The 14,563-nt window shown below is 42.7% G+C and overlaps 1 protein-coding gene across 4 annotated transcripts in view; it reads left to right on the forward strand.

Moving 5' to 3' along the window:
- sorcs3b (sortilin related VPS10 domain containing receptor 3b) overlaps positions 1 to 14,563 on the forward strand; it is an 81,269-nt gene that overhangs the window by 38,872 nt on the left and 27,834 nt on the right. For 2 of the 4 annotated variants that reach the window (XM_088385533.1, XM_088385532.1), the window contains exon 1: positions 7,681 to 8,144. In XM_088385533.1, the coding sequence (XP_088241659.1) occupies positions 7,698 to 8,144 (447 nt within the window). In that variant the 5' untranslated portion in view covers positions 7,681 to 7,697. Of the gene's footprint in view, positions 1 to 3,046; positions 3,247 to 4,634; positions 4,816 to 4,879; positions 5,002 to 5,081; positions 5,354 to 5,646; positions 5,747 to 7,680; positions 8,145 to 14,563 lie in introns of those variants that run through there. The other 2 variants (XM_088385534.1, XM_088385535.1) reach the window with 2 other exon arrangements.

The following is a 14,563-nucleotide window of genomic DNA, read 5'->3' on the forward strand; positions in this document are numbered from 1 at the left end:
CTAAGCCGATCTCCTCGTCTGCTAGCCGCCACCATTTGTCAACTGCTCTGCATTAATGTGAAAGGTGGCATTGGGGCGGAGCCATGTCAGGAAGGATAATGGCACACACAGATGAAGTGATGAGATCCCAACCTGTGTTTTTTTTTTTTTTTTTTTTTTCCTTACCTCGCTCACTTGCACTACATGTTCCTTAAGGAATGATTTCAAGGAGGATAAATGATTAAACCTTCTTTATTTTGCGGCCGATGTTGAAGGCGGAAAAGCTCTTATCTCTAATTGTGATGCATTTTATTAGCAAGACAAAAAGCACTGCAAAATCAAAAGCAACATTGTGCTCCAATATGACTCAGCTTCTTGGCAGCGAAACATTTCACGCTAAAGAGCTTACGTTCTAACATTTTAACATTTACAAAGACAAGATTCATTTTAATTGGCTGTCATCATGTGAATGTTTGTTATTTGGGCTGGAATACTAAACTTTATCATGCTTAGCTCTTGCTAATGTTTTGTTTGCAAAATATGGCTACATAATAATCATAATTAAAATTGCCAATGTATAGATATGATCAATGTTAACCACATTAATTTGAACATTTTCAACAACAAATTAAGAAGTTAAAGAAGAGAATTGAAACTTGCTAACTAAATCGTGTTGCTAAGTGAAAGTCCACCAAGTGCTCATTGAATCCTAACATTAGCCAAAAATGTCCATGCTGTAAAATCAGCTCACGTACTTTACTGCTTGGAAGTCTCTGAGACCCAATATTGTGTCTATTGACTCCAAATTTGGTTGGAATTTCAAATTGTATGATATCAGTGTTTTTAAAAAATCTGACGGCTCAAAAAACAACAACAATTGACTAAGATGTATGCACACTGCCGCTTTTAAATCATGCAATTACATCTCAATGCTGAATGAGTGATTCCGAGGTGTGCTAGCTCGAGCACGGATGTTCTCACTCCGCTCGTGCATATCTCAGGTATTGGGATTTTTCATTTTTAACCTAAATTATACCCAGTCGGCAATTGCAGGTGGACAATATATCTTCATCTAACACCGTGGTGATTTGAGACAACATATCATGCAATTCTGGACTCCCTCTCCATCTCTCTCTCTCGCTCTTTTTTTTTTGGCAATCAAATTTAAGCCCCTCTTTTCTTGAAATATCTTCCTCACCCCCGCCCCCCGGCTGTCCTAAAAGCCATGCTGGATTTTTTGGAGCTGTCTCCGACTTCAAAAGGGGTGAGATGGAAGGGTGCGGAAGGAGTGGTGATACATCAGCTGGCAAAGAAGCGTGTAGAAATGGACTTGAAAGAAGATGGATAGACAAAGAGGTGCGAGTGTGTGTGTGAGAGAGGTAAAAAGGCCGCGGGAAGGGAGCAATCGCCTCCTTAAAAGTGAAGGAGCCGGGATCACCTCACCTTTGGAGGCCTTTCAAAGTGTTCAATAAGACATCTCAGAAAAAGACGCTGCAGAGAAATCGGAGCAAAGAATCGATTGTTTTTTTTCCTCTTTCTGTCAGCGAGCGAGGGAAGCCACAAGGAATCACACTGAAAGTCCGAGGAAACCCAATGATGGGGCAAAATCCATAATGGGGGAGGCGTTTCTCCCCCTTCGCTGTTGGCAGTATAAAATATGTCAAGACGATAAAGTGATACAAGCGTTTCTTATTTATGATGGTGGGGGGAAAGGGAAGAAAGCCCTTCCCCCCCCATCACTTTTCATTCCCAACACGTTCACCTTGCCCTTTTAATTTTCCATGTTGCATTCTAATAAATCTGCCAAACATCATACGGAGGCTAACAGGGGGAGAAGCATAAGGAGTCCGTGTCATGCCGCTTGTTAATCTAATCTGCGCCTATCGTTACTTACCATGCGGCCCTCCCTGCAACTCGCTCGCATATATTACTCCCACGTTACGTTCTGACATCCCAAGCAGCAGCAGCAACAGCAGCGATGCCCTCGAGATGGAGCGTAGTCATGCAAAACGATGTCTCAATTGTTGCCTGCCTTAATAATAAGACAACTTGTAGATTCAGTCCATGTGGAAGCATGCATATATATATATATATTTTGTTTTGTTTTTTGTTTTTTATTTATATATATATATATATATATGTGTGTATTTATATATGTATTTTTTATATAGATTTTTTATATATAGATTTTTATGTATATATTTATATCTAGATATTTTATTTATTTATATATATATATTAGTGTTCCTGCTTGCACTGTCATTGTCTTTGCAAATAAAGTTGTCGCCCAAAGTCATTCTTGAAGCTGCATTGTTTCACCTCAACGACGTCCTCTAAATTTCACTCTCCAATATACTAATGGAATTATGCTCAAATCTCCGCTTGCTTTCATTACACTTAAGCGTTTTTCTTTAGCAATTCAACACTGGCGTTATCTGCCTAACAATGGCGGAATCCATTCAGTGGAGAGAAAAAAGGCGCTAACATGTCTTTTCCCTGGAGGGGAAGGAAAGAGAAAAGGCTCCCTCAACTGTTAGCGGAATTACGCTAACAAATTGGATACGGTTCAAGTGAGATTAAAGGTTCATTTATACAAGTCAAACTAACCTTTGCATAACAATCGAATGTGTGTGTGTGTGTGTGTCCCAGCTTAAACAGTCGGATACGTAGTATCATTTCCCAAAGTGGGTCAGAAAATGTACAGTGCTTTCGGAAGCAGATGGCGTTTGCTCTCCTCTGGCGATACATAAACATCATCATTAAGATTTAATGGAGCCGCTTTATGATTATTTCATCGTACCTGTTGGTCTCAATATCAAGCCAGGATGAGGTGAACGAGCATCTTTTCTCTTGTGAAACACTTGCGAACGCAACATTATTGATAGAGCGCTTGAAAAATACAAACAGAAAACATAACTAGCACAAACCTTAAGGCAAACTTATATGTTTGTTTTAAATGCACCAAGTGTAATTCTCGGAGTTGAGATTTAGGATGACAAAAAACTGCGATTAACTGCCAAACTGTTCACCTTGCAGCATTTGTAACAGTTTTTATTTTTTTACACAGAGAAGCAAGCTAACAAGACTTTCAGCACCGGTTGCCAACCACTACGTCCAAGTCCGGACCTGCATTTTCTCACCTTTGCCGATCACCGTCTCCATCTGGGTCAGTAGTCGAGCAGTGGGATTGTTCTTGTCAAAATGTAATTGATGCCCGTACAATTCTTCCTTGATTGTAACTCGGAGCCGATGATGGACTCGACTGAGGTAAGAAAATAAATCTCATGAGCTCACTACCCCCCCCCCCCCCCCCCCCCCCACCAAAATATGATTTTTGTCCAAGCTGATGTGCTGAGTCCCTCAAATCGCAGCAATTATTTTAACGTAAGCGAAGAAAGCCAACATGGCCAAGCTATAAAACTCAGTTCCAAGTTGTCATAAATTAACAGCGGAATCCTTGAGGCGATACGCCGAGGAGCTATTATTATAAGGATGAGGTAATATGCTCACCCGAGTATTTGCAATCAAACGTGAAAAGCGGGAGATAAGTTTGTGGCAAAAGCTAGCATGGCACAGCGCGGTCGCTAACAGGCCGCACTGAGGACGCTTACGGCGGAATGGCAAACTAACCGAAATGTAGTCCTCCCAAAGAGATTGTAAAAAGACTCTTTTTCCACTTGCCATTTGCAATAAGAAAAAGGACATTTGTCCTTTTTAACAGCGCCGGTATCGCCATCGAAGCAAGCGCACCTCGCTGTTCATACCCCCCCCCCCCCCCCCCCCCCCAACTGTCGGGTTGATGGCCATTACGGCTGGTGCTAGTGCCTCCACCGGGATCGCTCAAGTGTTGCGACTAACAAGCTCGGCAAGGCAGACAGCAGATGCACAAATGGGATTTTTGTCCGGAAAGCTTTCGAGTTTGCTTCACAAGAGACGCGGGCGGCCCGCCTGAGTTATGCGCCACCAGAATGAGATGATTGCATCTGATAATCTTGCTAATGATCTACACCGGAGAGAGGAGCACATAAAAAAAAAAAATGGAGAGCCAACCACACTGCCGCACACACTGCGCTTTCATTTTTTTTTTAAGTATGTACTCCACCCTGGAAGATGGGCGATATTCCTTGTTATCAACATCAATCCACCAGGAGATATCGTGGCATTCCTAAACACACTTTTATATCTTTCATACACAAGTCAGTACTTTACTGCCTTTCCCTCTCTCGCTTGCTTCCAAAGTTGAATTCAGGCTTTTACAAGATGATTCCAAGCAGTCTAGTTCCGTTCACGTCACCATGGGGAAGGCTCAGCAGAGTGAAAATCTGATCCGGCTTTGGGGAGTCACCAACCTCAAATGACTCAAGACTTTTTTTGTCGTGGAAAGTCGAGTCAAAGTCGATTAGTCTTCACTGATATTTAGGACTGGATTCAGTGATGGACTAGTATAAGAACCAGATGGTTCAAAATACAACTTCGTATGACTGTCACTGCCCATGTTTGTCTCCTCAACAAGTCGGATGGTTTCATTTTGGATTCTGATGAACCTCTAGCAAGTATTGGAATCATCACAGGAGCTCAAAAGACAATTAACAAGCGGCAAATTCCACACACTGAAGCTGACGTGAGGCATATTGCCGTCTCCTCACACATTTTAGGATGGAAGAGGCTCGTCCTCCTTTTGCCAGCTTGCCGCCGTTTTATTTGGGAGCAAGCCACTTCATCTTTGCAGCATAATGAGTAAACAGAGAGCGATCAGTCCAATTACCCCCTCATTGGCGAGGCGTTCCGGCGAGGGGCGGCCTGCGGAGAGACTGAGCTGTCCGCCGTGTGGCCGAGGTACATCAGTCGCACCTGCTGCCCGCAGCCTTCGCTTTGGATGAATCTCAATTTCTTTCTACAGAAAAGGGACTCCCGCAAACACAAGAAAAATGGTGACCGAGATATGATCCCGGCAGGAAGGACAATGGCAGACGGCGCTTTTTCAGTTCACTTGACTTTCTCTGTCGCCTGCAAGATTAAAAGGTGACAACACGTTGAGCTGCTTTGGACTGTGAGATTTGAAGGACTGTGAATGTTCTTTTTTTTTGTTTTTCTTTTCTTAGTGCTCGGAAGGTTGTTGCTATTTGCAACCCAGAGTTCATTAACCGGGCAGTACAAAGGAGCCTCGGAGCAATTGAATGTAATTAAGACTTTTTACAGTACCCCAACCTCCACTCAAACAAAGCACAATTGCACCACTGTTAAATGACCAGCATGAGAAGTTGCCAAAATCAAAGAAGCACACACAGAAATTTGTCTTGTTGATTGTCACAATGGGAATGAAGAAACTATTCTAAAATGGAAATCTCGGAATCTGGGAATGTCTAGTTTGCAGGTAGGGAACCTTTAACATGTTTGTTTTTTAATTCATACTTTGTAAACCACAATTCACTCTAAAGTAGTTACCAACTGACAAAAATGTCTAATTATGAAACAATTCCAAAATATACAAAGCTAAATGACAAATACAATTAAACTAATGCAACATGTGCACCCCCCCGCCCGACACTTGGTATGATCCACTGGCACGATCTGATCGGTGGAGACTCACCTGGTGACTTGTCTAAAGCATAATCAAACTAATGCAACATGTGCCCCCCCGCCCCCTGATTTGGTCTGCCCCACTAGCATGCTCTGATTGGTGGAGACTCACCTTGGTGACTTGTCTAGAGCATAAAACCAGGAAGTGGAGCTTCAAAATCTGTTTGGATGTCTGGACCGTTTTCAGGTATCAAACTATTAATATTGTTGCTCTTATTAAGTGAACCTTTGCTTTACTTCATTTCAACAATACATGAATGCAATGTCCATTTTAAATTGAATTGTACAATAGTTCCCTGTAAAACGCCATTGAGTGGTGGTGATTTGAATTCCCTCTTACTGCACATGTGCAAGAGAGAAGTCTCTGGTCTGAGGGCGCCGGGTTCATAGCTGTCCAATTTACATGAGCTTCTTGTTTGTCCTGGACTGTTTACACGCAGGGAGCAATCTACTAATTTTTTGACCGAGCTCTTGTACAGGATCTCATTAGATTGTGCTGTACTTAATCAAGTGCCCGGTGAGGGGCGAATGTGTTGTGTTCATTTGATGAACGTGACTCCTTGGCTGGAGCCTCTTCGGTCACGGCGCGACATTGACTTTACGTCTCAAAGTGTGTAACTCGCTGTTGCGTTATAGAATTACAAACGGTTACATTTGTCATGGTGTTGTTGGTGCTTGTTATCCTTGAAGCACACGTGTTTATCTCTCACGGCTGGCTGACGCAAACATGTTTTCATTTCCACCAAGTCACCACAGGTTTTTAGAATAAGATCCGACCCTTTTAGTGACCTTTCCTTTCCATTATGGAGGAGAACATTTTGAACATTTTGACTTGTATACAAGTAATTGTGTCTCTTAAGTGCCTGCCCAGCAATTCAAGATCTGCCATTTTGTGTTATGCCAAAAGCTAAGCAGAGCCGCAGAGCGTTATAAGCTTTGGGCAATATGTCCGCTGCATGTGCGGCAAGCTTATTTTTTTTTCTTCATTCGTGTGAAATTCGCATCCTGAGAGGAAAAAAACAAAAGCTTTTGGTACCCACTGTAGATAAAAACAACTAAATTGTCTTTGAAATTATTTTCTATTGCGTACTCCAATTTCCCAATGTTAATTACAGTAGTCCTCTAAAATAGCATGCTGAAATCACTCTGCCAGCCCCTCTCCTATTGGATGCGCCTTCTGACATCACCGCAACGCCATTGTCGAATAAATACAATCAAATTTGGCCCAGTTGTCACTTTAGTGATGAAGCAAAATTACAACCAATGCTGTGGTTACTGTTCGAAAAAAGTCAGATCGGGGTTCAAAACACCACGGTAAGAAAAACCATACTGGCTTTGGAAGACCCCGTTGAAAAGTGTGGGCCGCTCAAAACTGATTCTTGATCTTGATATATTTTGACCAGATGTCCGCTATTTTAAACTGTAGGGGAAGTCTGCTTGAAGTCATTCTTTTGAAATTGCAGTATTGATTCAGTAAAAAAAAAAAAAAAAAAAAAGAAGACTTGTGATGCTTTGCACTATTTGGTACCAGCAGTCACGCTCATGCGTGACAGATCATAGAGCGAGTTCAAAGCTCTTGTTTCTGGAGACTTAACAAGTCCTGGGGCTTTTAGTAGTACCGGTGTAATTAATTTGAATAAAAAGTAGATGCGTCTCACCAGGAAAGCAGGTGGAGAAGCACGCACGCAGCTCTATACGCTTAGAGCCATAACAACGCCATGGTCGCAAATCTGCAACCAGTTGGGTTCACTGGAGTGAATTTGTAGTTTAGTGACAGCTTCAAACGATCCTGTCACCACAATGAAAAGGGAACCATTTCACAAATGATTACGCGTGTTTGTACGCCCCCCCCCCTCGCATTCACGCAATCATGCACTGATGCGGCAGCGAGGCTTCCTGCGGGCGCTCACTCCCTCCACCAGCGCGCCCGCTTGACGCGCAGCAGCAGAAGCAGCAGCAGGAGCAACAACAACAGCAGCAGCAGCACCTCCCCAACCGCTCCGTCACTTTGAGCAAGTCCTGGATGACACGCAACGGTTCCTTGCCCAATGGCTCCTCTTCTCCTTTCACGCGCACAAATGCGACCGTGAATATTTGACAAGTTGCCACTGACTCCCCGGGAGGAAGAAGCGAGCACAATGGGACTGTGGTCGCGTGCTACTTTCTTTCTTTTCTTTGCCTTGCTTCTCAACGCCTTTCACGACAAGTTTAAGGCGAAAGCAGGAATAAGTTCTGCAGCGGACAGGAGGTTTGACCCGCTGAAGTCTCGAGTTGGCCGAGACAAAACGCACGCGGGAGTCTCGTTCCAAGTTTTGGACGATAACTCCGGGCAAAAGTGGCGTGAAAAGACAAGACTCGGGACCGAGCTAATTGGAGAAGAGGCTTTTTCCGACAGAAAATATGTGTTTAAAAGGAGCGTCCAAGGGGTTGCCGGCTACCGAACCGAATATCGGCGCGCGGGGGAAGAAACCAAAGGTTCTAACCCGCGGCAAAGTGATCCCTATCTGGACACCTCCACCTTTGCTTTGTCGGGAGATTCTGCGCACAACCAGGCGATGGTGCACTGGTCCGGACACAACAGCAGCGTGAGTTTCACTTGACTGCCACGCGTAACAAAAAAACAAGAGCATGAAATTAACATTTTAACGCGATTATCCTTACCGGGTCTTTACGCACGGTCCTTGTGCGTAAAAGCGCATTCGACTCCAAAATGGTGCTAAATTTCCCCCCGATTCTGTCTTGAAAGGAGCAATTTGTGTTGTTTTTGTTGATGCACCATTTAGTGCATTTAGTCACAAAAATATGTGCGCAATGCGTGGTTGTGCGTAAAGAAAATTGGTTTGGCCGCCATTATAATCTATTCCAATTTAACGTGACTTTAAAATGTCCACTTAACCTCACTGGAGAATTTATGACAGCAGAGTTATGGGATGGCAGGTGTTTGGGAGGCAATCACACTCCATTAATTATGCATGGCAACAATCAAGCAGCATCTCTCACTGTAACTCTAATCAAGACGAGAAAGTTTGACCTTTGGGGCCGAATTAATCTTACTTGACACGTGAGTCTCACTTAATTGATAGCCCGGGCCCTTCATGTACCCGCTGTGAGATTTGTGTTAATCCTTCCGAAAGACCTCTTGCACAAATGGAAAGGAGCTCCTCTGCTTTTCTTTTCTTCTTTTTTTTTCTCCTCCTCAGGTAATCTCCAAAGATCACTAGGCACAACTGTGTGTGGCAGCAACATTAATCAGGGGCCACATCTGAATATATTGCTGTCCTAGAAATGGCAAAAATAGAACTACATTACCCCCCCAAATGCAAATATGACTTCACAAGAATTGAGATATTATTTGAAGCCACGCTTGTTGTATTCCGTTTTGAGGTTGACGTCCTTTTTATAACGCCGTTGATGCATTATTTGCCCGTCGATAAATCCCCAAATGTAACTGATATGATCTGATTTGTGGGCCACGCGGTGAAATATGCCGTTGCCATGAGACGTCTTGAGCAAAGATGGCCTTTTTGTACTGTGGGGACGCTGCTCACTGGATCATCACTGATGGGCTTGTCACTCTCGCCGCACATAATTTTAGATTTATACACTCGGAACTCTTCCCGCAGTCCCAAAAGTGCTCCCGAGTCTGCGGTGGGAAAATTGATGGCTTTTTATGACTCCGTGTTGGAGCTCAGGCTACATCTGATGTAAATGACTGATAATATTTCCAATCTAAGGGGGGACATTTGAAGGAAAATGGCTTCATTGCGGTGGTCTGTTCTTTTTCTTGAGGGGGGGGGGGCTTTGCCTTAGAGCTAAGATGTGATAGCTCACTGCAGGGGGGGGGTGACAACGCAATGGAGAGATGCCAATCAGTGTGCAAATCAGACTTTGAGTACGGTTTGATTTCTGGGATTGTTGGACACATGAAAGCACTCTGACTTTAATTGCATTGACTCAGACTTGATTGGGAGAATTGATCAAGAACTCCCCCGTGACTTCATGCTTAACTGCTTGTGGGATGTCTCAAGTTTATGTCCATTTAATGTACAGTCTGGATTAATTGGACTTCATTGGGCCAATTATGAGCGCACAAGGTAACTCTTAAGGTCAAAAATGGCACATGATCTGAAAAGTGGCAAAAATGCACAAACAAGTGACCCCAGGGTATAAAAAATTTAGCACCCCATAACTCCGCCACGACTATAGATAATTAAAAAAAAAGGATATATCAATTTAAAACAAAAAATAACTGTTTCTTAGTCTCTGTGCCACTGCCCCTACTGGAGTGGATGTGCAATTACACTTTTTCTTGTGTGGCAAAAATAGAGAAGCACATTCCTTGTGAGCCACAATTTTTTTTTCAAACTTAATCAAGGAGCCTCTCAGTGTCTCCACCAGTTGCCTATGCCCTAACTCAATCAGTCCATCCCTCCAGTATGTGTGTGTGCGTGTGTTAAAAACATAGTCCGAAGATTTATACCATGATGTGAGCTCATGTGCGTCATTAAATGTGTCAAAAAAATAGGCGCCGCTTGGCTGCAGATGTCTTGCTGCTTGAATCAATATTTCAATCTTCTGTCTCGCGTCGACGCTCAGGAGCAATGATATGACCACATGGAGGTTTTTTTTTTTTTTTCCCAAGCACATCAGCTCATGTGGTTCTCAGGGGACTTTGCTGACTGAAACCCCGTCAGGTAACACCATCTCACACCATCCGTGAGTCAGGCGATCAACACGTTATTGGCATGTGAGTAAATTGCCGCCCCTGATGGGACTCGGCCGCCTTTACTCCTGCAAAGTGGGAAGGCCGCGATACAGATAAGCCTTATTGATAGCCTTGCCCTCTCTCTTGCTTCTCTTGCCGCAATTATACTTTTATGTCGCACTAAAGAACGTCCACATATCTTTCCGACGGAGGCTCTTTATACGCCCGCGTGCTCGAAATGTCTCGTTTTGTCCAAAGGTGGCGCGAGTCAAAGCAATCTGTCAGCTCTCTCGTCTCTTCCCCACGCCGCAGGCCGCAAGTCCAGATGAGACGGCGACGACGCAAGCATACCCAATCAGAATTTTTTTTTTGCATGTAATGGCGTTCCTATGAATAGACAATAAAAGAAGGCGGGTAAATGGCAAGGCACCGGAGGACACCTGTGTTTAAAGCCCGCTTCATTAGACAGACGGGGCCCGTTCCATTTAACACGCCAGGCCTCCTTGCACGGAGACTCTTTGATCCGTAAAATCAAATGGAAGGCGCTCCCAATTCACACAGGCGTCTGGCCAGATTTTCGGGTGGCTAACACGGATTATGAAAAGTGCTTTCAACGCCAATGTGTTCAGTCACAGCTCAGCTAAAAAATGCTAGTTTATTATTTGAATGGACATCACTGGGATATTTTTACTTATTAATCCTGTTTAATGTGGGAACTTTTCAGTTTACATGGACCTGAAACTAGTTTGGATTCTGAATAGTTGATAGAAATCAGCGAGGAGGACTTTTAACATTTCATTCCGCTCCTGTGACATCCTGTATTGGAAAATTGCCTTCGTGATTGCTGTCATCACCGGGATAGATCGCTTCATATCTTGACAACCTGAGCTTCACCTGCACAAGTTAATGAGATCCGGTGTCTCACATTGTCAACAACGCTCAGTCGATTGAAAAATATTCATTTAACCAAATTGCAGGCACTTTAAAAGTGTCCATTCGCAGCGAGGAATCGACGAAGGCGCCGAGGGTCACTCACAAGTCGCGTCACATGTCAGACGTTTAAAAAAAAAAAAAAGATTGCTATAAAGATGGGTTTAACTGCCGCGGGCCCTGATGGTTCCCTGTGGGTTTGTGATCACAGGTGACACCGCTGACATTACACGGGGCCATTTGGCACATTATCATCACAGCTATTGATCGGAGTCGACTTCAGTTTCTAACCTTGCAGAACATTCAAGCTTGGTAGTCAGTGGCAATAAAAAGAACCGTTTTGACACGCTTAAATCTAATCAAAATAATTGCGAAACTTTTTAATTGTGCTTCAATTCAATGTACATGCTGCTGCTGCAGCTTATGAGTGCCTTGGCCACCAGGGGGCGGAGTCGTCACAATTCCTCATTAGGATGCACTCTTTGCAGAGGATAAAGAATATGCGTATTTAAAAGCCGCTCAAGGGCGAAGGTTTGCGAGTTTTTGCAACGTAGTTTTCATCACTTAAGGTCGCAAACAGTATCAAAGACATTCAGTTTTACAATTTTAACGGTCGTCAAAAGGTTTTCGTGTCACATACAATGGTATAATGATTGTGTATAATAATAACAAGAAAGAATAATTTTGCATAACATCCCTTGTTGCTTCCGTGTGGTTGGCTGACCACTTACTGAGTGCTTATTTCCATTTTTCGCGTTACCGTAACAATCGCCAACCACCGGATAAATTTAATCGCAGCTGCCGAAATCATGATCTCGATTAAGATTCGATTAACTGTCCAGCCGCAGTCTCCGGGCGTTTTTTTTTTTTTTTTTTTTTGGTGGTCCTGATGCATTACAGTGCTTCCTCTGGGTGTCAGCACATCACACATGTTCATTTATCCTGCCGGCCGCCGTCGAGCCTCGCGGGGCCTCGCTGCCCACTGATGATTGTAAGCCGCTGATGGAAAACTGCAACCCCGAGTTTTGAGCGAGGCCACGGCCACAAGACGCCACCGGGGTTGGCTGCCATAATGGCTACATTTGACTTCGATGATGCGGCGTCGGGTTTACGGTGACCCCGCCTTGCTCCGCCCCCCCGCCCCTGTAGAAATTATTCAAAGAAACACCACTTTTATTTATGCACATGCACACGGTCCCTCTTTTCATGAATCATTCGTGCTTGGGGATTGCGTGCACGCATCACGTCAACGTTGTCTGCACTCAGACTAGTTTTACCCCAAAGTGCATATCAAGGTCTACCTTCAATTTGATGTTCACTGCTTGATTTGCTTCCGCCTCTGCACACACACTCACAACTCGCACGTTTATGCTTCAATTAATTAATCAAAGCCACAAAGCAGGCGCAGGAGCCTATTTGACAAGTACGCATGTGATTAATTAGTTTAATAACGATTGCGGGTTGGTCGGCGTTAACTCTGTGATTAGGTTGCGAAAACAAATTTATGCATTATTTTGATTGGGAAACTTGTGAGTTTGAAAGTCACATCAGGAGATGACTTCATTAAGGCTTGATGAGTGCTTGGCTGCCGTGCTGGATTTACACTTCAGGGCCCAATTCCACTTGAATGACTGGATTTAATTTTCTGGACCGGCTAACCCGTGTACATTTCAATACACACATATATAACAGGAAAACTCTTTGTTCTAGGCGATGTGTTATAGACACACAAATTATATATATATATGTGTATATATATATATATATATATATATATATATATATATATATATATATATATATATATATATATATATATATATATATATATATATATTATTTATTTATTTTCCCTGAAATAATTTGACACCTTCCACTTTTTTTCGAACGAAGAATCCAATCTGTCTCATTTTAACCTTGCAGTGTGAATACAGCCTAAGTGACTTTTTGGCATTTGCTTCTGCCGTAATGTTTAAACATGTCTTAGAATTCTGGTATACACCAATTTTTTTCATGCCCAAACTAACAAATGCAGGGAAAAATAATATTTTTTTATATGCCACAGCAGGGTGACCTTAAGTGCCGCACAAGGCTCTAAAATGGATGACAACGATGATGATAGAGAGCTTCCAAACAGTGATGCATTTAAAAAAGAAAATACACAAAAGTTCACTCAATAGCTTTTCTTGGCACAAATCCTTTAAAATGACAGGTTGCTTTTGCTTTGAAAAGCAAAAAATTTCCAGTCTAAATGAGTGCTCATAAAGGATGGAATGAATATGGATTTGAGGTTACTGAGATATGATGACAAATAGTAAATCCAAAGCTTTGTTGGCGAACAACACGACAGACGCATTAGCCTGATGAGCGATTATTGGGCTAAATGCGATCGAGTCTTCATCAACAGGGATGCGGAGCCAATAAGCCTTATTTAAATAGCGCAACATATCAAATCATATCGAACTTCACACATCATTTAAAGTTTTGCTGTGCAGTACAACCTCGAGAGTTGAATCAAGGCCAAATTAAATGTAAAGGCTTAATGGAAAGGAATTTTACACCATCTTAAAAGTATTGTTTACCTATTCACACATTATTTGAGTAACTTTATAAGTGCAGAAATTTGCTGTCCCGGGAAATGTCGCTTTTTGTCGCATCACCGTGTGCAATTTGCGCGATTGTGACTATTAAGGGATGTTGCGTTTCATGTAATCCACATAATCCATCCGATTACTTTTTCATTATTATTTTTTTAAATTCGTAACTCCCATTTTTAGTTATTTTCTGAAATAAATCAACCTGAACTTTTAATGAAATGAACCCTATTATGCTCCCGCACTGATTGTCGCCATTTAAACGACTGTTTAAGGACGTCAAAAATGCCCCCCCCCCCCCCCCCCCCCCCAAACTGTCATTGATAATCCTGGAAGGAATTTTTCCCTTGACAGCGGGACCCTCAAGAGTCTTGTTTTTGTCATTTGGCTGTTTGTCTGCAGTTGTAGTCATGTAACTAGCAAAAAATGAAACATCACGGTGAAAGTACCAAAATAAATTAGCAGGGAAAAGTAGGTCAGCCTTTCTCAAAACAATCCCCCTCCCCCCCTCCACCTCTCTGAATATTGAAATAATGTGACCATTGCCTTGTGAACTCGAGTGCTAAAACATTTGGAAGCACCAAGTCTGAATTAAATGAGATTAATTTTCTTTTTATTTTTTTACAGTCAAACACATACCAAAAAAGTTGCGTGACCTCAAAATTTCAATGCACGAAACTCGTTCAAATTACAAATTGGGCAATTCAACAAAATTATTAATAATTTCTGTCTCCCTTTTGTCCCTCAGAAATATGTGCAACATGACAGTGAAATA

The sequence above is a fragment of the Syngnathus floridae genome, chromosome 9, assembly GCF_059516105.1.
Source record: "Syngnathus floridae isolate MCC-2025c chromosome 9, RoL_Sflo_1.0, whole genome shotgun sequence".
NCBI lineage: Eukaryota > Metazoa > Chordata > Actinopteri > Syngnathiformes > Syngnathidae > Syngnathus > Syngnathus floridae.